The 22338-nt window shown below is 46.4% G+C and overlaps 2 protein-coding genes across 3 annotated transcripts in view; both read left to right on the top strand.

The window, feature by feature from the left end:
• TMEM185A (transmembrane protein 185A) overlaps positions 1 to 20380 on the top strand; it is a 37641-nt gene extending 17261 nt beyond the window's left edge. Inside the window, exons 2-8 of one of the 2 annotated variants that reach the window (XM_057495672.1) lie at positions 7215 to 7391; positions 8943 to 9150; positions 12458 to 12541; positions 14880 to 15056; positions 15649 to 15772; positions 16791 to 16989; positions 19810 to 20380. In XM_057495672.1, the coding sequence (XP_057351655.1) occupies positions 7215 to 7391; positions 8943 to 9150; positions 12458 to 12541; positions 14880 to 15056; positions 15649 to 15772; positions 16791 to 16989; positions 19810 to 20038 (1198 nt within the window). In that variant the 3' untranslated portion in view covers positions 20039 to 20380. Of the gene's footprint in view, positions 1 to 7214; positions 7392 to 8942; positions 9151 to 12457; positions 12542 to 14879; positions 15057 to 15648; positions 15773 to 16790; positions 16990 to 17863; positions 18412 to 19809 lie in introns of those variants that run through there. The other variant, XM_057495673.1, reaches the window with a different exon arrangement.
• The window catches only part of LOC118924005 (protein EOLA1-like), a 214213-nt gene that overhangs the window by 164493 nt on the left and 27382 nt on the right, over positions 1 to 22338 (top strand). The window lies entirely within an intron of this gene.

Raw genomic sequence — 22338 nt, 5'->3', positions numbered from 1 at the left:
AAGCAGAAAAAAATAACAGTCTCATTAAATCTTAACCCTTGAATACACATCTGTTTTAATATTCTGTGTGACAAAATAGGAAGAATGCGTACAGGCCATCTGCTGTATAGAGAAGTACAGTGGTTGACTCCAGGAAAAGCACTTCTGTACCTGAATTGCAAGCTGCTTTTTTCATGGAACACCACTTTTACCTAGAAGGACAACTAACCGACAAGACTGTGGCTATTTGTATTAGGGTATTTGGCAGACATTTTCTCAAAAACGCAAGTAAACCTGTAACTTCAAGGAAAACAACTGATGGTGTTTTTTGCAAATGGTAAAATCTGAGCTTTCAAGAGATCAGAATTTTTGAAAAGTTGTATCCACAACTGTGAACTTGATAGACTCCCAACTCTTAAAACTATTTCTGATGAAGTAGGTTATGACAATAACTAATGTGATATTTTTTGCTATTTTATACTGAAATGGGTCAACATTTGAAAGATCTTCATTGCTCAGTGAAACAATATTTTCCAGCTGACCTACATGGTATTATAATCATGCAGTGATAAAAGATTCATTCAAAGTGCAAGAGAGACCAATGGATTTTAATGTAGCAGATGACAAAAAATTCATTGATAGGGCCTCAGATTCCACATCATAGTTAACCTTCAAGAAGCTACCACTTGTTAAGTGTTGGTGTCCTATCAAAGAAGAATATCCACCATTGTCTGAAAAAGCTATTAAAATACTCCTGTTTTTCTTTTCTAACTACATATCTCTGTAAGGCCAGATTTTCTTCATATGCTTGAACCAAAACAACATATTACAACAGAATGAATGCAGATACAGATATTGTATTGAGGTGTCTTCTATGAAGTAAGACAGTTAAAAAAAATTGCAAAACTAAAAACAATATTGGAAAGCAGTTTTTAAATTAAAATTAGGTTAATATATAGTATTTATTATTTTTAATGAATTAAAAGTATTTTAAAAATAAGTTTTAAAATTTGATACAGTAAATAACAATAGGTATAACCCATAAAAACAAAGCTCTTTGGAGTCCTCAGTAATCTTTCAGAGAGAAAAGGAGTCCTACAAAAAATTTTGAGAACCACTAATTTAGTGCTTTACACAAAACACTTTTTTAAAATTCGTTATCTTATAGTCCCAGCCACCTTATGTGGTACATATTACCCTGATTTTATAGATGGTAATATTATGACACAAAAAGACTACATAAATATGTATATATATTTTTTCTAGTTAGCAGCCTCTCCAAATCTGATAATCTTCCCACTTGGAAGTTGGCGTCTGAGTTGAATTTTGTAGTTCCCATCTCCTTACAACCTCCCCCCTTTTTTCCAATTGAAGTTTTTTATGTTGTTTCCTATAATAAAAAAGCAGTTCATGCATCTTGCAAAAGAATTCAGTCATAAGCAAAAGGGTATAAAGACTTTCCTTAATCTTCCCTGCTGGAGATCACTGTTAATTCTCAGTGTATATCTATCCATATGGTTTTCCAAGAGTGTTAAATTACCAGTATAGTCAGTATTGTATGGTACTCATAAAAAGGACTTTGGAGCCAAATAGTTCTTAGTTTGAATTCCAACTCTGTGAGCTGCTGGCTGCTTGGACAAATTATTTAGCAAGTAAGCCTTTACTCCTCATCTGTAAATTGGGAATCATGAAAGTGCCTCTTTCATGGGGTTGCTGTGAGACTTATGTGAGATGATGCATGAGAAACAGCATGCTACCTGGCATGCTGAAAACATCCAGTAAATATTAGCTGTTGATATTGTTGTGTGTATGTATAGATAGATCAATAGATATACCAGGTTTGTTGAAGTATATTTTACATACAGTAAAATTTAGCCTGTTTTAGTGTGCAGTCCTATGAGTTTTCATGAATCCATATCCTTGTGTAACCACCACCCAAAGATACAGATATAGAACAGTTCAATCAATCAAAAAAATTCCCATGTGTCCCTTTGTAGTCAGCTTTCCCCCAGCATCGCCACTGGTAATCACACTGCTCTGTTTTCTGTATCTATACTTCTGCCTTTTCCGGAATGTCAAATAAATGGAATCATATAGTATGTTGTGTTTTCAGTCTGAGTTATTTTATTTAGTATGGTGTTATTTGAAGTTCATCCCTGTTGTTATATGCATACCTAGTTTGTTCCTTTTTACTGCTGATTAGTATTCTGTTGAATGGATATACCACCTGGATCTTAACCATTCACCAGTTTATGGACATTTGGGTTGTTTCCAGTGGCTATTATAAATAAAGATGCATCGAACATTGAAATACAAATCTTTGTACGTACATACGTTTTCCTTTTTTCTTGAGTAAATACCTAGGCATGTAGTTGCTGGGCCATGGAGTAAGTATATACTAAACTTTGTAAGAAACTGCCAAAGTGAAGTGTTTTATAAAGTGACTGTACTCTTTTGCATTCCCACCAGCAATATATGGGGGTTCCAGTTCTTCCATATCCTTGGCCACAATTGTCGTAGTTGATCATTTTAATTTTAGCCATCAGGGTATGTAGTTTTACCTCAGTGTTGTTTTAATTTGCATTTTCTTAATGTCTGAAAATATGGAGTATCTTTTCATGTGCTTGTTTGCCTCTTGTACAACTTATTTGATGAAGTGCCTGGGGTTTCTTTTGCCATTTTAAATTGGATCATTTCTTACTTTTTGGTTATAAAAGTCTTATATGTAGTGGATACAGGTACTTTGTCAGATATATGTTTTCAGAATATGTTCTCTCTTTTCGTGGCTTGGCTTTTCATTTTTTGAATTGTGTCATTCAGAGAGGAAGAGTTTTCAATTTTGAGGACGTCCAATTTTGTATCCTATCTAGGAAATCTTTGACAAACCCTGGGTGACAAGCATTTTTTCCCCTGTGCTTTCTAGATGTTCTGTAGTTTTGGCAATAACATCTAGGTCTGTGATCCATTTCATGTAAATTTTTGTATATGCAGTGAGGTTACGTTTAGGTGCATTTTCCCATCTATCCAGTTGTTGTAGCACCATTTGTTGGAACACAATCTTGATTGAATTGCCTTGGCACCTTTATCAAAAATTAGCTGACCGTGCTTGGATGGCTCTGTCTCTGAACTACATTCTGTTCTCTGTGCGTCTCCTTGTGCTAATAATACCACATCATCTTGATTATTGTAGGTTTATAAGTAAGCCTTAAAAGCATGTAATGTAGGTTCTCCAACTTTATTTTTTCTCACAATTGTTTTGCCCATTCCAGGTCCTTTGCATTTTTATATAGGTTTTACACTGTTTCTACAAAAGAGTCTGCTGGGATTTTCACTGGGGTTGTGTTATGTCAAATGCTTTTTCTGGAACTATTGAGATACTGTTATGTTTTTTTCTTTTTCATTCTATTAATACAGTGGGTTATTTTAGTTGATTTCAAATGTTAAGCCAAGCTTGCAATCCTAGTTTAATTACAGTTGACCTTAATGTAATATCCTTTTTATATATTGCTAGACTCAATTTGGTAATTTTTCTTAGAGTTTTTTGCATCTGTGTCATGAAGGATATTGATTTGTATTTTTTTTCTTGGTCAGGTTTTTGTATCAGGACAATGCTGGCCTCATAAAATAAATCGGGATTTTCTCACCTCATCTTTTCCTGCCAGAGTTTGTGAAAATTGGTGCTATGTCTTCCTTATGTGTTGGTAAATTTTTGTCAGAGCCTGACATTTTCTTTGTGAGAAGGATTTTAACTAAAATTTCAGTTTCTTAAGTAGGTATAGAGATATGAAAGTATGTATTTCTTCTTGTGTGAACGTTGGTAATGTCTCTCTTTCAAGAAATTTATTTGTATAAAGTTGTTCATAATCCCTGTAGTGTTTTTAGGATTTGTAGTGAAGTCCCTGCTTTCATTCCTAATATAATTTGTGTCAACTATTTTTTTTCCTGTTCACTCTGGTGATATATAGGTTTACTTATTTTCTTGATCTTTTCAAAGAACCAGATTTTACTTCCATTGATTTTTCCCTAGTGTCTCTCTACTGTTTTTCATTAATTTCTCCATGCTTATAAGGTATCATTTCCTTTCTTCTGTTTACTTTTCAAAAAATTTCCTTCTCTTCTTGGTTTCTTAAGATGAATCTTAGATCATTGACTTCAGAGCTTCTCTAATATAAGCATTTGATGCTATAAATTTCCCAAAAGCAGTGTTTTGGCTATATCTCACAAATTTTTGTGTGCTGTTTTGTTACTTTCATTTAGTCCAGAATTTTTCAAATTGTTCCTGTGGCTTATTTTTCTGCTACCTATGAATTCCTTACAAGAGTATTGTTTAATTTGCAAATGTTTAGAGTTTTTTAGATATGTTTTGTTGATTTTTAGTTTAATCTCATTGTGCGTAGAGATTCACTTCATGTGATTTCAATCCTTTTAAATTTATTGAGGCTTGTGTCATGGCCCAGAATCCAGTCTGTCTTGGTGAATGTTCCACGTGCGCTTGAAAGGAATTTGTATTCTGCTTTTGTTGGGAAGAATGCTTCATCATTATCAGTTAGGTTATGGTGGTTGATAGTGTTATTATAATTTTGTATAGCCTTAGTAATTTTCTATGTGTTCTGTCAGTTCCTGAGAGAGAAATGTTAATTTCCGATAAGAATTGTTGATTTTTTATTTCTCCTTAATATTTTAAAGACTAATATTTTCTACATGTATTTTGAAGCTTTGTTATTAGGTACACAAATATTTGGAGTTGTTAGATCCTCTTTGACAGATTAACCCCTTTATCATTATGAATTCCCCCTCTTTGTTCCAGGTAATAATCCTTGTTCAAAAATACTCCTTTTATTGTGGTAGGCAGAATGGACCCCCCAAAATATCGAGGCCCTAATCCCTAGAACCTGCGAATATGTTGTGTTTCATGGTAAAGGGGACTTTACAGATGTATTTAAGGTTACAGTATTAGTCTCTATTGCTTCCATGACAAATTCCCGCAGATTTAGTGTCTTACAACTACACAGACTTATTTTCTCACAGTTCGGTAGGTCAGGGACGCAGGAATGGCATGGCTCAGTTGAATCTTCTGCTTAGAGTCTCATAAGGCCAAAGTCAAGGTGTTGGCCTGACTGAATTCCTTTCTGGGGGCTCTAGGGATTAATTCGCTTCCAAAGTCATGCAGATTGTTGTCAGAATTTAGTTCCTTGCAGTTGTCGGGTTAAGGACCTCATTTCCTTGATGGCTGTCACCCGGGAGTCATTGTCAACTTCTAGAGTCTGCCTGCATTTCTTGGCTCATGGCTCCCTTCCTCCATAGTCAGAGCCAGCAAAGGCAGGTTGTTGAGTCGTCAGGTTTGGAATGTCTCTGACTTCACCCCCTCTGCCTCATCTCTCCTCTTTGGTCACATCCCTCTTACTCATCTGCCTTCCTCATCTGCTTTTACAGGATCATGTGATTACATTGGACTCACCCGGATCATTCCCTATTTTAACCATCAGTTGGTTAGTAACCTTAATTCCATCTGCAAAGTCCTTTCATGGTCGTACCTAGGTTAATGTTTCACTGGAATAACCAGAGGACAGAAATCTTTGGGAACATCTTTAGAATTCTGCCTACCACAGTTACGGACTTTAAACTAGGAAAAGTATCCTGTGTTATCCAGGTGGACCCAGTCTAAGCACACGAGCTCTTAAAAGCAGAGAACTTTCTCTGGAGGAGGAGCAGTATGGCAGAAGGGGAAGTCAGAAGAACTCCCAAGCCTGAGAAAGACTCAACGTGCTGTTACTGGCTTTGAGATGTAAAGGGCTTTGTGCAGGGATCAGAGACCTCTAGGATCTAAGGGCAACCCCCAGCTGACAGCCCAAAAAGAAAACTGGGATCTCAGTTCTCCAACCACGAGAGACAGATTGCCAGCAACCTGAATAAATCTAGAAGCAGATTCTCCCCAGAGTCACTCATAAAATCCCAGCCAACTGACATCTCGATTTCAGCTTTATGAGACTCTGAGCAGAGAAAGCAACCAAGCCTGTCTGGACTTCTGAGATACATGACTGTGAAATAATAAGTTTCTATTGTTTTAAGCTGCAGGGTTTGTGGTAATTTGTTACAGCAGCCATAGAAGACTAACAGATATTAATATAGCCACTCCAACTTTCTTTTGGTCAGTGTTTGCATGGCTTTGCCTGCCCTTTTACTTTTAATCTCTGATTTTTATAGATAAAGAGTATTTCTTATAGATAGTCTATAGTTGTCTTGCTTTTTTTTATCCAGTCTGACAGTCTTTGTCTTTTAATTGGTATTTAGAACATTTGCATTTACTGTTATTGTCAGTAAGTTGGGTTTTAGCGACCTTCTTGCTGCAGCCTGGGAACTCCTGCAGCTCCAGGCAGTGAGCTGGGGAAATAGAGTTTACGTCCTTCGTTTTCTTTCTTTCTGCCATCATGGTTCTCCGCTGCCTGTTGCCTAGTGTCTGAAAAGTATTTCATGTCTTTTGCTGTTTCTTGTTTAAGATGGGAAGGAGAAAACCCCATTCCTCTTACTGCATCAAAGCTGGAAATAGATGTCCTCAGCAGTGTAATTTCTAATGAATGTGAACATCCTCTTCAGAAAGTCCCTTTTTCATGTGAAGTATGAGAGAGAGAGAGAGAGAAAGAGAGTGATTTATTCAGTCATGAAAAGTATAATACATGTACCAGAATGTGACTGTATTTGAACATGGCAGCTGCTGCCTTTTTAAAAACAGAATGAAATAATTAGTCACAGCCAGAACTTAACCATATCTTGGACACGTCAGCCTTTTTCAGTCTCCATGTCACGGTATGGCTAGTTCCTTCTGCTTGGAATGCTTCCTCGTCTCATGTCCTTTCCAGTCTGGCAGCTTCCCATGTATCCTCTGGAACCAGCTCCAGGGTCGTCAGCTCTCTGCTTCCCAGTGCCCTCACACAGAACCTGTATTATTTCCTCCTCTGGCTTCCCATCTCCCTCTGCCCTAGCACCGTTCCAGCACATAACAGGCTCCATTGTGATTATGTTTCTGTGTGGACACCCTCCTACCAGGCAGCCCTGGAAAGCAGGGAACGGATGTTTCTCTTATCCCTAACACAGCGTTACTACATAGAACTTTTCAATAAATAACTGAACTGGTGCCTCATTTCATGTGCTGAAAAATTCTGCTGTTACTACTCCCCAACTCATTATCACATATTTATAAAAGTGAATCCTCTTTAACCGTTTTACTTTTCTCCTAGTAAATTCCTCATCTATGCCTGTTTGCTGCTGTTCTCTGTGCTACTGGCCCTTCGTCTGGATGGCATCATTCAGTGGAGTTACTGGGCTGTTTTTGCTCCAATATGGCTGTGGAAGTTAATGGTCATTGTCGGAGCCTCGGTTGGAACTGGAGTCTGGGCACGAAATCCCCAGTATCGGTAATAGTGCGTTATAAAACCCACTGGTCTCTACCCCGAGGCAGTGATGCCTTGTTTTTGACTTTTGATAAAGTAAGAACTGTTTTCATTTCTACCTAGCTGGGGTTTTATAAGAACTATAATATAGGCAAACTGAGTTCTGGTCTGAGTTTTTAAAAATTAGGTATTTGAGAGGCGTTCCACCTACCCCCCCCAAAAAAAGTGTACTTTTGGGTGCTTAAGTTCCTAGCCAGCCCACAAAAGCCTGTGTAATCCGAAAGGCATCCAAAATACGGAACTGTTCCACCATACTGGACTAGGAAGGATAGAACTGTCGTGTTTGTAGGAGCAATTTTACAAACCTGAGTTTTATTTCTGGTCTTCAGGGCTCTGCCCTTCTGTTCCAGCCCTGGAACTGGGGTTCCCCTTTCCCAGTCTCCTAGTCCTGGGTCTTAGGACTCTTAGCCGTGTGGGGGAGGTAGCTTGCCGCTGAGTCTCCGAGACAGGGAAAGATGGAGCCCAGATGCTCTGAAGGAGAGCAGAGCCTTCGGGGGCCAGGTAGCGGGGGGCAACTTGACCTTCAACTCCTCTGTGCCTTTCTTCTTGGATGCCTCAGCCGGTCCATGATCTTGGCGCTGGCTCCCTCCGCTGTGCAGCCTGGTGCTGCTGGAGCCTCTGAGATTCTCTCCTCTCTCCCTCGCAGAGACTGGAACTTCAGAAAGGAAACGGGGTGGTGGGGCAGAATTGAGCTTGGGGGACTATTCGAAACCTTCACCTGGAAGATGAGGAGTGTGCCCTAAACTCAGGTGTATTTGTCACCAAAAGGATACATCATACGTGTTCATCTTTATTTCAGTGAAACATCGTAGGCCTTCCAAATGCATTTTTAAATATTTTCCTGATAGTAGCCTTATTATTTTTCAGTTGCTGATCTCTTAAGTTCATGCTTATGATACCTAAACAGCTAATTAAACTGATTTAGTTTAAGAACAATTTTAACTGCTCTTTGATCTGCAGGCGTTAATTCATCCTAATGGAAAAGAAAGGAAATAGCACCTGACAATAGTTGCCATATATTCTTGAAGTATAACCCATGCTTGTTCATAAAGCTGGAGTTATAGTAGTGCATGGAATGTGATTTACGTGGTCTTTAATCCGTTAGGAGATGAGGATGAGGAGACTTAAGGGATGCTTGTCAGTTTTTAGCAGTAATGCAATCAGCTTGAATAATTGTGGAAGTAGTTGAATTTAAAGTTATGAGCAGAAGTGTTTATATGCCGTCAGGGAAACAGTTACTGGCTATTACCTCTGAGAATATCCTTATACACTTAACACTTTAAGTCTGGTTTGGTTGTAATGTTCATGTGTTGTCATGTAACAGTTCTTTGATATTTGAAAGCTTGTCTATGAAAGATTCAGGTTACCTTTCTACCTGGTTTTCCTTCACTTTTTGTCAAATTTACAAATGTAGTTCGTCATATCAACAGAAGTTGGTATTTGCCCTGGACTGCTTGCTTAGCATGGAAATTCGGAACTGAATGTGTCTTCTTCTTTTTCCATGTCACTTTTTAGAGCAGAAGGAGAAACGTGTGTGGAGTTTAAAGCCATGTTAATCGCAGTGGGCATCCACTTGCTCCTGTTGATGTTCGAAGTCTTGGTCTGTGACAGGATCGAGAGAGGAAGCCACTTCTGGCTGCTGGTCTTCATGCCGCTCTTCTTTGTCTCCCCGGTTTCGGTTGCAGCTTGTGTTTGGGGCTTTCGACATGACAGGTCACTGGAGGTGAGAGTTCATATATTCAAGAATGTTGTAAAAAGTAAAATCTCTTGGTGGATTATGGTATTGTCGATTTCTTGCCCTTTGTTAGATTGACCATTAACTCTAGGTCATGGTGTGTGAGGGGACAAAACACGATGGCAATAATCATGTTTCTCTTCCTTGACCAAGAACAGGGGCTTTGTACCCAGGCCGTCAGGCTTCCACCGGCTCCGTGTCTTTCCTTACCCACCTGTACTAGCCCTCTCGCGAGGAACAGACTGATAGGATGCTGGGAGAAGTTTATCGTAGTGGAACTGGCTTGTGCAATCATGGGGGCTGGAAAGTCTGAAATTCCTAGGGCAGGCCGGCAGGCAGGAGCTGATGTTGCAGTCCTGAGGCAGAATTTCTTCTCCAGGAAACCTCATTTTTTGCTCTTTGCAGAAGCTCATTTGCAAAATCACTGAGCTCAAACATTCTAGATATTACATATTTGGCTCAGCACTTCTCAGTGGGTAAGGGGCAGATGCTATTGGCCTTTTGAATAGGAAATGTCTTGTTGAACAGGGCTGTCTTGTGCATTGCAGGACACTTGAGCCTGACCTCCACCCACTAAATGCTAGTGAAGGGGCGTCCCACTCAAATCTTTGTGACATACAGTGGTGCTCTTGCACGATTCTTAGCCTCTTCCTGGGGGGAGCAGCATTGCCTGGGTTGGAAAGCACTGAGAGAGTTAGACCTAAGTATGGCTGGACAGAAGCTGAGGAGGAAGTTGAAGACAACCGTAAAGATTCGGCACTTTGCTTCTTGGGAAGGGAAAGCACATACAGCAGCTAGGGCTGCATAGGGCAGGAAGCCATATTTTCCTAATGCAGAGCTATAGAAAGTCAGTCATTGATAGGGTCACATCCTTGGCATTCCTACCTATGACAAGAAGCATTGTGCCATGAGTTGAGCTCCCTCTTGGTTCCTGTGCCCCAGGAAGAGGAGCACCGGCAGTTGCTGGGCAGTGACTGGGGCTAGGCCTACACAGAGGTGTGAAGGAAGAGCCAGGGTTTGCCAGGATGTCCTGTGCAGGTAGGGAAAGGAATGGAATGGTCAGACAGAGGGAGTAATACAAAGGCACAGAGGCAGGATGAAATCTGTCATGTTGAGTCAATTATGGCGGCTCAGGTATGAGTGGAGCAGGGTTTCGCAAGATGCAGAGGGTCCTGGAGGTGGATGGTGATGGTGGCTGGACCAGCTATTTTGAATGTACTTGGTGCCACTGACATGAGCAATTAGAGATGGCAGGATGGTAAGTTTTCTGTTACGTGTATTTTACCACAAGAAAAATGCCTGAAGCATAAAGTAGAAAGGAGGGAATTGTGGGAGTTGGGGGAAAGGGAGGCTGTGTTAGAGGGGTTGGGCTGTGGGTCCAGACACTCAGTCCTTAGAGCTTGTGCTGAGCTGCCCCACGGCACTATAGGGAACTCATGGGGCACCACGGGGTACTAGACATTTTGAGTGAACAGCAGTAATACCTGATATATATGGGGACATCCTGTGAACTAACTCCAAGGAGCTTACGGTTTTGTTATTAGTCACACTACATTCCTTTCAGTGATGTCGTAGAGGAAGCTGCGTTGTGGGCAGGTACCGTGGTGGCAAGGTAACACTGTGCAAAAAGCCGTGTGGGGAAAATATAATGAGGGTAGATGCACCCTGAGAAATGGTGTAGTACCCAGCAAGCACACGCGTCCCCTTAGGAATTAGCTATGGTTATTTAAGATTGGAATAGCAATAATATTATTATTTTGATTTATGTAAGTTATTTTTAAGTTTGGATCTCGTTACTTAAATCAGTGGAACTGTTAGGTACTTCTTTTGGCCCAGAGGCCTTTGGAAGAATTGCAGAGTCACTAAATGCCCTGTGAACTGAGAATTTAGGGAAACTGAGCCAGATCAGACGGCTGCATAGGATTTTCATTGCTGGGGCACTGGCGAGCCATTCAGGAGCAGCACGCAGTGTGACCTGAAGGAAGCCTGGAGGGCATTTGGGAGCAGAGGACTTTGCAGACTGGAGGCCACTGGGAGTGCTTAGTCGGCTGGTGATGAGGACGGCCTGAGATGGCAGTGGAGAGCAGGCAAGGAGATTCAAGAGAGGTCTGGATGGTAGAGAAGGCAGGACATGGTGGCCGAACGTGCTGGGCAGAGGAGTAGAAGCTACTTCCCGGCGTCAGGGTTTGGGTAGCTGAGACATTACGGTACCTCACAGTGAGACAGGAGGCTGGGGGATAGTGGCAGGGTAAAGGCGTAAAAGGGTGTGTGTTGTGGGGGTAATGAACTCAAATTAGGACTGGCATTGTCTGAGGCGCCTCTGAAGAGCTGGATGTGGGCCACAGCTGGGTCGGAGACAGAGATTTGGGAACCAACTAATGGGAGGCAATGCATGCCAGGCGTGTATGTCTCTGTTGTGGGGAGACGAGACTGAGTGTATGGCTCCGGTGAGTATCCCCATTTAAGGAGAAGAAAAGGAGACTGAAAAGGGAGTGTCAGAGCACCAGAGGAGGGCAGGAGCACTGGGAGCCTAGAAGGAGTGGGACTGGGCAGCAGTACAGGTGCCACACAGACATGCCAGAGGCAACCAGCAGCCTTGATGAAAGCAGTTCCCGGTGGCCATGTGGGTGAAGGCTGATCGCAGCACACGGAGCTCGGAGTAGCAGGGGAGGCCGTAGGCGCTTGAGTATCCATGGTACAGCTTGGTAGTGATGGAAAGACAGAGCTAGGGCTAGGAGGGGACACGGGATGGGAGATCATTTGGTCTTGTGTTTTTTTGTGTTTAAGTTGAACTTTCTGCTTCTGGGAAGATCAGTGGGAAAGATAGGGTTCAAGATGCAGTCGAGAATCTGTAATTGATGTTTTGATGTGACAGGGCCTTGAGGAGCCGGAAAGGAAAGGGTGGAATGCAGGACCAAGTCCTGGGTTGGGTATAAGAAGAAAGTATAGGGACGATTAGGAATAAAGGTGTTTGTGGATAGGAGCAGGAAGGAAGCCTGGGGAGTCCACTGTGGTGTGCCTTTGTTCTTGGCAAGCCCGGAAACAAGAGCACTGCCTAGGTGAGCCTAATGGGCAGGGCACCGCTGAGCAGAGGGGAAAAGGCAGGAGGCTGGGGCAGGTTTCTCCTTGGCACAGCTCTGTTTCACTCCTCTGGTGCTGAAATTTGGGGGGTCGCAGTGTGACTTAATAAAACTTTTACTATATTCTAATTTGCATTGCCTTTTCATGTATTAACCAAATAATTGCAATGTTGAATATAACTTTTACTTTAACTGATTCTTCTCTTCATTTTTAGTTAGAAATCCTGTGTTCTGTCAACATTCTTCAGTTTATATTCATTGCCTTAAGACTGGACAGGATCATCCACTGGCCCTGGCTTGTATGTAACTTTTTAAATCCTTAAGTAAACTTTTTTGTTGTTATTATAAAAGTAATCGGCTCCATGATGAGTAAAGACAAACCTCATCACTTTTGCCAGAAGTCTTTGATAAAACATTCATACTAATAAATATTTTTCAGGCACCCATCCTACATATTCAGGGTGCTGTATCTGGAGAGAACAGTAATTGGGTTCTAAACTCCCTGTTGTGACATGGAGGAAACAAATGTGGGTAAGACGAAAATTTTAGTATAAGGTACAATCAGAAAAAAAAAAGGTATTATGAATGTTTTCCGTTAAAGGTGAGCAGAGGGGCTTTTCCAGTCCCAGTCCCGTGCGGGGGTCCCAGCAGATGAAGCAAGCAGTCCGGTTGCACATTTCCCACAATGAAGAGAGACCAAGCGAGGCTGTTACGATCACCAACATTCCACCCACAAGGGGCATGCCACTAAATGAGAGTCTGATCACAGAAGTGCCTTAGGAGGGGGTACACAGGGAAGGGCTGTGCTTAGACTCTGCAACAAAGCCTACAATCAGGAGCTCCGAGGTCCTCAGGAGGATTAAAAAAATCGCACAGCAACCTGAGGCATAGGTATAAAAGTAAATGCGAAACCAAGTATTAGAAGAAAACATGGGAGAAAATCTTTGGGACGTATGGTTTGGTGAAGAGTTCTGGGAAATGACACCAACAACATGGTCCTTAAAAGAAGCTCAAAACCGAAATGAAATTACTGAAAAGACAGGCCACAGACTAGGAGAAAATACTCACAAAGCACATCTTTGACCAAGGACTTGTATCCACAACCCCTAAAGAGCTCTCAAAACTGAAAAACCAAACAACCTAATTTTAAAATTGACAAAAGACGTGAACGGAGAATCCACAAAGCAGATATACACACATGAGAAGGACGTCATTACCAGTGCTGGAAGGCAAGTGGGAACCAGGATGAGGTATCAGCACACTCATCAGAATGGCAGATAAAATAAAAGCACAGTACCGAGTGCTGGGGAGGATGCACAGGGAATGGGACACTTGCGCATCCCTGGTGGGAGCGCCAAGTTGGATAGACACTCTGGGAAATGGTTTGGTGATTTCCTATAAAGTGAAACATGGAGTTACTATATGACCTAGCAGTGCTAATCCTGGGTATTTCCCCTAGAGAAATGAAAGCATACAGCCAGAGAAAAGTCTGCATAGGTGTTTATAGCAGCTTTACTTGTGGTAGCCCAAAGCAGGAGAACACCCAAATGTCCCTTTGCTGGTAACTGGGTAAGCAGTTTGTGGTGCCTCTATCCAGTGGAACACCACTCAGCCAAACAAAGGATTGGTGCTTGGTACATGTAACCACATGGATGAATCTCAGAGGCGTTCTGCCAAGTGAGAGAAGGCAGTCTCAGGTGACATGCTGTATGATTCCATCTACATCACACTCTTGGAAAGACAAGTGCACTGAGAGAGACCAGATGAGTGATTGTTGGAGGTGGGGTTGATACGGTGAGGGGACAGCACGAGGGAATCTTATGGGGTGACGGAGTTGTCCTGTGTCCTGTGTGGGGCTTTGCAGATCTACCTGTGCATACATGAAAAGTCACACAACTATACACCAAAAGAAAACAGCCAATATTACCGTTTGATAAAGCAAGACCAAAGGGTGACGGGCATATCCAAGGGGGCAGTGCAGGAGGGAGAAAAGATCATGCAGAGTCCCCTGGTGAGGCCCCAGGACTTAGCCTACATGCTTGTGTGGGGCGAGATAAGGGTTTGCTGATTGATGCTTGAGTGGCAGGCAGAACCCACCTGGGTGAGGGACAGGGGCCGGGGAGCGGAGTCCTCCCAGCATCAGTGTGCAAGTTAGCAGGGGCCTGTGCAGCCTGGGCAGCTGAAGTTTCCAAGGAGAATGTGGCCAAAGTGCTCCTGGGAGACTGGAGAAATGGCCTGTGCAGAAGGTGTGGCAGGGTGAGATGGAGCTACGTGCACAGGGTGGCAGCACTTCCCTGTTTCCCGGAGGTGTCACCCCGCGGGGATGGGGGTGGGTGAGGGGGCAAAGTCAGTGGGGCAGAGTGCAGGCTGAGTGAGATCAAGCCTCAGGCAGAGCAGCCGCAGGGCTCTTCACGCCAAGAGTGACCCACGACAGGGTACCTCCTGGCCGGCAGCATGTCCTACAGTGAACACGCTGTGTCCTCATCCCCTCGCTGTCCTCACAGCAGCCCCGGACCAAGGGCTGTCCCCGTCCGCGCTCACACTGTCCTAACTACAGAGATCCCGCATGGGCTTAGCTGGGCCTCCTTTGAGATACTGGGAGCCAGACTAAAGATTCTTCTTCTGTGCTTCCCTCAGGTTGTGTGTGTCCCCTTATGGATTCTCATGTCCTTTCTGTGCTTGGTGGTCCTCTATTACATTGTGTGGTCTGTCCTGTTCCTGCGCTCCATGGACGTGATTGCAGAGCAGCGAAGGACACACATAACCATGGCACTGAGCTGGATGACCATTGTTGTGCCTCTGCTTACTTTTGAGGTAAGCTGCTGGCAGCAGAACTCCTGAGGCTCTGAAGCCCGCCCTCCCCTCTGACAGCACCCTGGGAGCCCAGACAGGTGGCCAGTCTGCCTGAATTCGCTGTGAGCCAGCGCCTGGGGAGCCTGCCCACCAAGAAAGCGTGACAGTGGGATGGGAGCGTCCCTTCTTTTGGGGGCTTGGGGCCCATCAGGAAGTGCACCTTTCCAGCCATGACGTATGGATGTGTACATGTATGCATCTGTATGTATCAATTTGTCTCCTTTGAGAAAGAGGAAGTTGGATGTCCTGTTTTCATATTTGAGTTCTGTAGAAAATTACAGAATGGGCACTGTGGACTCCTTAGAACAAACACTAGGAAGAGTTTCCCACAACAATCCTGGCATAGGAAACTTCCCAGGTGGACGAATTTTGCTTAGTCCTAAAGACAGATATGAAGGCTATTGTCACCCTTTCCCCTGGAATAGAGGGTTTCGTTGCTCTCCTATGGAGCTGACTTTCCCCCTTGTGAAGCCTGACGAGGGGGGCGGACTGGCCTCAGACATTGTTTTCAGATGCGGCATTAATGGAGCCGCCACTATTTCTCTTTCTTCAGATACTGCTGGTTCACAAACTGGATGGCCACAACGCGTTCTCTTGTATCCCAATATTTGTCCCCCTTTGGCTTTCCTTGATCACTCTGATGGCAACCACATTTGGACAGAAGGGAGGAAACCACTGTATGTACTCAGCATTTCAGAAGCCCTCAGCCTGTGGGTGTGGGTGGGAATGCGTGTGGCCCCAGCCTATGAAATGAGGAGCCGAAGGGCCCCAGTTAACGAGTTTGTGTGGGAAAACGGGCTGAGAAAGGTGTGGGGTCTTCCAAAGGGAGAATGTGCTGTCAACCTTGCTTGCCCTGCCCTGCCTCATGGCCTCCCCAGAGGTGCACTCTGCTGTTTGCGGTAGGACTGACGGGGGCAGGTGGCCTCTCTGAGCCCTGTCCCCTCTACCGTGACATGGGGATCGAGATGCCTCCTTCCCAGGGGCTCCTGAGGATTGGATGAAACTCTCCGTTACCCACCCACACCCAGCTTTGGAGTGATCCTTCGCGAGGCTCCCTTCCTCCCTAGACTGCTCCTTTGCATGTTGCTTTCTGGAAGCCATGGCACAGGGATTGTGCCCCGGAAGAGCCAGCACTGAGCTGTCTGTCGTTCCTGTGGCCCCCAGACAGGAAGAGTGGGCCTTGGGGAAGTAGCTTTGAGGAGGCCTCAGGAGCTCAGGTGGCCTCCTGGCCTGGACCGACACATACCTGCCAGCCCCCTGGATTCCACAGGGTGAAAGAAATCTTTTTCTTGGATGACGTTCTCTGTCATGCATGAGTTTATCCTGGGCAGGGAAGACTACAAGGTATCGACGTAGTCTAGGCACCACAGGTATCTGAGACTCACTGGAGCCATAGTTCTCAAGCTCTGGAGCACCCATCCAATCCCCAAGAGGCCCTGTGCCAACTGAGTGCCCCACCCCACCCACAGTTTGATTCAGGAGGTCTGGCTGGGACCAGGGATCGCATCCCTGACAAGGCCAATCCAGGAACCTGCCTGAAGAACCACAGAGCTTCAGGTCTTCTTGTCCTCAGTGGGTAGCTAGGTCTCACATTGTACTTTACATCGTACAAGTAAAATTTTTCATTTGGGGAAGAAAAGTAACATGAAATTCAGTGGAAGCTATTGTTTGAAAAAGTACATTCTTCTTTTTCAGGGTGGTTTGGTATTCGCAAAGATTTCTGTCAGTTTCTGCTTGAAATCTTCCCATTTTTGAGAGAATACGGAAATATTTCTTATGACCTCCATCATGAAGATAATGAGGAAACTGAGGAAACCCCAGTTCCAGAACCTCCTAAAATTGCTCCTATGTTTCGGAAGAAGACCAGGGTGGTTATCACTCAGAGCCCTGGCAAGTATGTCCTCCCGCCTCCCAAACTAAATATTGAAATGCCAGATTAGACGCCACTTCCCGGGACAGAGCGTAGAAGGCCGGGACACACATTCTCTTCTACCTTTGCCTGTTTGTTCGCCCCACCCAGGACTGGAATTGGCGCTGGGTCTCTGGGTTCCTCCCTCTCATGTCTTGTTTGCATTCAGTGCCTCCCAGTGACTCACCATGACGGGACACTCAGGTGGCAGGTGACCAGAAGGCAGTGTGGTGTGGGGTGTGCGTCAGAGCATGTGGATGTGCTGAAAGGAGCATGTGTGTGAGAGGGAAGCCAGCTCCCTCTGGGTGGGCACCTGAGCAGCTGGCTCGGACCCATGGGAGGGCTGAGCAGGCCAGAGAAGGGACTTCTGCATGGCTGGTTCTCCAAGTGCTGAAGTTCCCATCGAAGGTGTTACTTGAAAACGTCTCCCCACATAGCTCAGTTTCTCCGACTGTGGTGTAGTGGGTAGGAACTACCCATCTGCCCCTCTGGCACCCCATGTGCATCCACACCCTCATTCCTGTCCGTGTCCCCACCGTGGAAGTAGTTTCTCTTTGGGCATGCCGACAGCAGTCTTCAGCGGCCCCATCCGTGAGCCCTTTCTAAAGGAGTGACTCCGTGCCTGTACAGTATTTATACAAATATTTTAGCCTTGTAATAGGCCATGTTAAATCCTAGTTCTGTGCAGTATATTCTATTAAAGTATTTTTTTACAAGCTTGTATTGGAGACATACGTCTTCTCTAGCAGAAGTAGATGCGGGTGTCACCGCCATTTCCCCCTTGAATTTCTCCATGTACATAGGAGTTGCTCCTGCTGGAACAGCCACGATTAGCAACAAATGGTTTGTGCTTTTCTAGCGTCCTGGGGATATTGGCTTTGCCAGAAAACTAGAACACAACTTGAAACTGGAATACTGGAGGCAGGTGCAAAGACTGGAAATGGCCAGCAGAGTCATGTATATGCAAACATCTGAGGCTTTTATCTGTCCCCATCAACACCACTTCCAGCTGGGCCCCTGCCGTTACGTAGGAGGGAGTTGCTGCATGAACTGGTGGTACAGCCATGCGTGAGTCAGAGGGAAGAAAGCAGAGCCTACAGGATAAGGCCGTTCTGCCTAGGAACACGAGGCCGTTTTTAAAGGAGTGTCAGAGGAGCACTGACGTTCTCACCCAGGAGAGCAATGGTGGGTTTAAAGCAGGCAGCGCTAACGTGTCTAAACCAGGCTCAACTGGTGTCTAACGCATACATGACCATCCGGGCACCAACTCCCAGCAAGCCTGCTCTGCTCGGGGGAGATGAGGGGCGATCAGGACGATGCAGCCGTTCCTACTTGGTGTGTAACAAATGTAACTCACTCTACTATTTTTGCTCCCTTCAGCTGTTCAATAAACTGTTCCTCATCTTTCATGCGCACTGTGCGGGTCTTCCTTAGAAACTGGCCCCGGACACCGAAATTATTTTCAGCCATGAAAAGGCACCTCTAGCTGCCTGCCACAAGTGGCTGAGGCATGTGGGGGTGCTTGGATACCTCTAATGAGTCTAGGTACAGCCTGAACACACGGTATGCAGTGGGAAAGAGGTGTCGTGGAGGTGCTCCCCTTGGCTGGGGAATGCCATGTCGCAGTTGTCATGGCTTGGGAGCCTTAGGAGAGTGTTCTCAGGTTCCAAGGCAGGGCAGTCGGAAACCGAAATCAGTTTCTGAGCAGTCCTGGGCCATTGCCTGCTCACACCAGCAGCTGGCTGAGTATGGCTTGCTTTGAAATAAAACATTCTATGGTTTCTGTCTAGCTCACCCTAGCTGCCTCTGTGTTTGAGCAGGTGCTCGGCGGAGGTGGCATTTCAGCCCATGGTTGGCAGCAGTTGACAAGTCTGTCACCTGTGGATGACAGAATGGCTTGCTGTGGGTAGCCCACAGCCACAGACGGATCACTTCTTAAGCTCATTAGATTTGAGATGTGCCATTGGACAAAACCGCCCTTTTCAGTAACCACAATAGCTATGACTCAAGTGTCAGGTGCCTTACTACCTGCTGCACAACCCAGTGAACCCTCAGGCCCCCATGAGGAGATGCTACTGCTGTGGCTCCTGTGAGGACACAGAGGCTGAGAGAGGTTACGTGATGGGCCCAAAGTCAGGCAGCTGGGCAATGGCGTCACACGCTGCCTGCAGAGCCCTTGCTCCCATGCACTGGGCCAGAGTGCCTGGGCCCTGGGCTGACAACGCCTCGAGTTTGGAGGCATATCTGCTGCATGGCAATCTCCGGTACACTACTGAGCCGCGCGCCTAGAATCATTGAATGTGTGTGCGGGTGGGGGGCGTCGGTGGGGGTGGCCCTGTATGTGGAGGGAATGTGCTAGAGAGGCTGCCCTGCCTGGCCGTCTCTTACTGAATGTCCCAGCACCACAGCCCAAAGAAGGATTGCAGAGCTCAAAGCCTGGGCACCAACCAGGATGGGCATCCCCACAGACGTCGGTCAAGGTGAGTAAGCCATGTGAGAGGCCGATGGCATGCCTGACAATCTGCCCAGTGGACATGGGGGACGGCATGTGCATGCTGAGGAGAGGCAGGAAGGTAGGCCTCCTCCTCTTCCTCCATCTGCCAGGTGGCGATGGGACACTTAGCTGACCCACTCCCAAAGCATCAACCTGCCATGTGCCTTCTGGTGACCAGTGGCACCAGGTGGACGGTGTCTGAGGGCACAGTCACTGCTCTGGCCAGGAAAGGGCTAAAAGGATGATGTGGCTATGCCCTTGACCGTGGACACCCGTCCTGGACTTCGCTTAAAAACATCTGTCTCGTTCAGGGCCCTCAAAGCCAATGGACTCAAAGGCGCTATGACCTTCCATCAGGACACCAGTGTGGGTTGGCTGGGCCCCAGGAGGTGGAGGAGAAGACAGCTGGTGGTTTGCACCCAATGCTTGGCATGTTACGTTAAACCCATATACGAGGGTCACCTTGCCCAGCTCAATGGCCAGGATGTCGGCGAGCTGACAGGTGGACCAGGTATCCTGACCCTTTCTGATGTCACTTGATAGCTGTGTTGTGATGTTAGCCCCACGCAACCTGAGCCCCTTTGTGACATCCTGCACTGTACTGTCATTAAGAGGTGCTGCCAGCCACACTTCAGTCTCTTGTTCTCACGTTCGTCCATTTGGTGGGACAATGAGGGGACCTGTATAGGCATCTATGAGAAACTTCCAGAACGAGATTTTGGAGTGGGACAGCTGGCACAGGGTGTTTGAAACAGACTGTATGAAGAGTTTCACCCAGCAGCTTAACCTCTGTGGATTCAGCAAAAGTGCATAAGGAACTTCACACATCCCATCTGCCTTCCGAAATTTTTCACGGACAGGAGATCTGTCTACATCCGGAGCAAGGTAGGGGCGGACAGACCTCCCAGGACCTGAGCCACAGGGCTCTGGCGGGGTGGGGTGGGGTGGGGGGTGGAGTCCCAGGCCTGTGTCTGGGGTTGGGGGTGGGGGGAAGCAGGGAACCGGGTGCCTGTGTGTCAGGAGGTGCTGATGGCAGCCAGGAGCTGGTATTGGGGACAGTGCTCAGAGGGTGCCAAGCCTAAGGGGGTGCTCCATCAGGGGTGGGGAGTTCATTTCACGTACAACGGGACTCCGGAGGGAGCACTGCTGTGTGGCATATTTCAGAGTAGATCCTAACATCACATCACAAGGAGAAAAGCCTTTTTTCCCCTTTTCTTTTCCTTTTTGAGTGTCTATGTGAGAAGAGGGATGTCAGCTGCACTTAGACCGTGGTGATCACCTCACAGCACACTGAAGCCCAGTCAGTGCTCTGTACGCCTTACACGTGGTGCTGCACGTCACTGAGAGCTCAGTGAAACTCGGCCAGGTTGCAGGGATACTGTTGAAAGTCCCATATCTTCACGTCCTTCTGCTCAGGGACAGGTGTCACCGGGGATTTGTGTGACCCATGACTCCCACAACTCCCAACTGAATCTCTGGTGGGTGTGTAGGCCCCGTCCTGTGAAAGCGCAGCTTCCTCTGGCTGCTCTCGTGGCAGCGCTAGCCCCAGAGCACTTTTTGAAGCCCAAGGAGGGTGGAATAAACACTGCGCCTCCCAAGGTCGGGGGCCCCTGGAGGCTAAGAGCCTGTGACTGCCAGCAAGGGGGCGACTCGGTTGTCAGCTGGCACCCCTCAGAGAACTGCCGCATCTTCCTTACTTCCGGTCTGCAAACGCCTAGTCCCCTCACCGCACGTGTGTGCTTACGCCCTAATGGGCCAGTTGGAGCCATTTTTCAAGGGTGAGTCATGATCCCTAGGTTAGAGAGTCTCAAAGCCGCAAAAGCAGTCACCCAGCTCCTGGTTGGGGGTGTGCCCTTCACCCAAGAGGCCTCCGGACTGCTGGAGACAGTGGCAGGGGCCTCAGGACCACAGGAGATGGTGACACGGGGGTCTGTCTGCTGGTTGCTGGTTTCAACCAGCTCCTTTGTGATGGGTGCTTCTTTTTCTGTTTACATCTTGAACCTCAGGTATAGTTCACAGCATCCCGTGTTTCAGAAAGACTGCCCTCACCTTCTTGTGCAGACGAAGAGGAGAATGGGTGTGAAATCCTCATTGAGGCAGATGGTGAGGCAGCAGGAAGCCCTGGGAGTTACCCCCACACCCCAGCACCTCCAGCCAGCCAGCTGCAAGATGGCTTTCCCTCCTCTAAGGAGGACGGCCAGGAGCTGCCAAGCACATGAGAGCCTGACCATCTGCCTGCCCTGGCCAGGAGCAGTTCTGCTCCTCCAGCCATCCTTGGGATGGCAGCTGAGCCCACTGCGCCGGTCCTCAAAGAGGACGTGGCAGCAGGCCAGCCGGCCCACAGTCAGCCTGAAGGGGCCCAGGCGCCCGTCACTCTCTGGGCAGATGAGTTCCCCTTAGTTGGCTGTCCACTGCCTTCCACCCAGACGAGTTCTTTCAGGCCTCTGGTGGGCCTTGCTGCTGCACCTCCCGGGTTTCTCAGTGTGCAAATCATGCAGCACCCCATGGCTGAGGGGCTACCTTTGGGCCACCCCTAAGTGCCTGTCATGGCTGCAGGACCTGCCACCTCTGTGATGGGGATTCCTCACCACGCAAGGCCATTCCACTGCTGGATTCGACAGTTTGGCGGGAGAGAAACGAGAGAGAAGGGGACGCCCTGGGAAACCACAGCCCCGCGTTCCGCAGAGAGCAGGAATTGGTTTGAGATGGTTTAGGCCCGCTGATGGCCTAAGTCTTCTGCAGGGCCATTGACTGATGCTGTTTGTTTCCAGAGTCACCGTATGTCGAATGGGGTTGAGAATCCTGGACATCAGGCTCCTCTCGTCCTCCCAAGAGGAAGT

The sequence above is a fragment of the Manis pentadactyla genome, chromosome X (genome assembly GCF_030020395.1).
Source record: "Manis pentadactyla isolate mManPen7 chromosome X, mManPen7.hap1, whole genome shotgun sequence".
NCBI classification, from domain to species: domain Eukaryota; kingdom Metazoa; phylum Chordata; class Mammalia; order Pholidota; family Manidae; genus Manis; species Manis pentadactyla.
The sequence above is the reverse complement of the archived record's forward strand: the minus strand, read 5'-3'. Positions and strand labels throughout refer to the sequence as shown.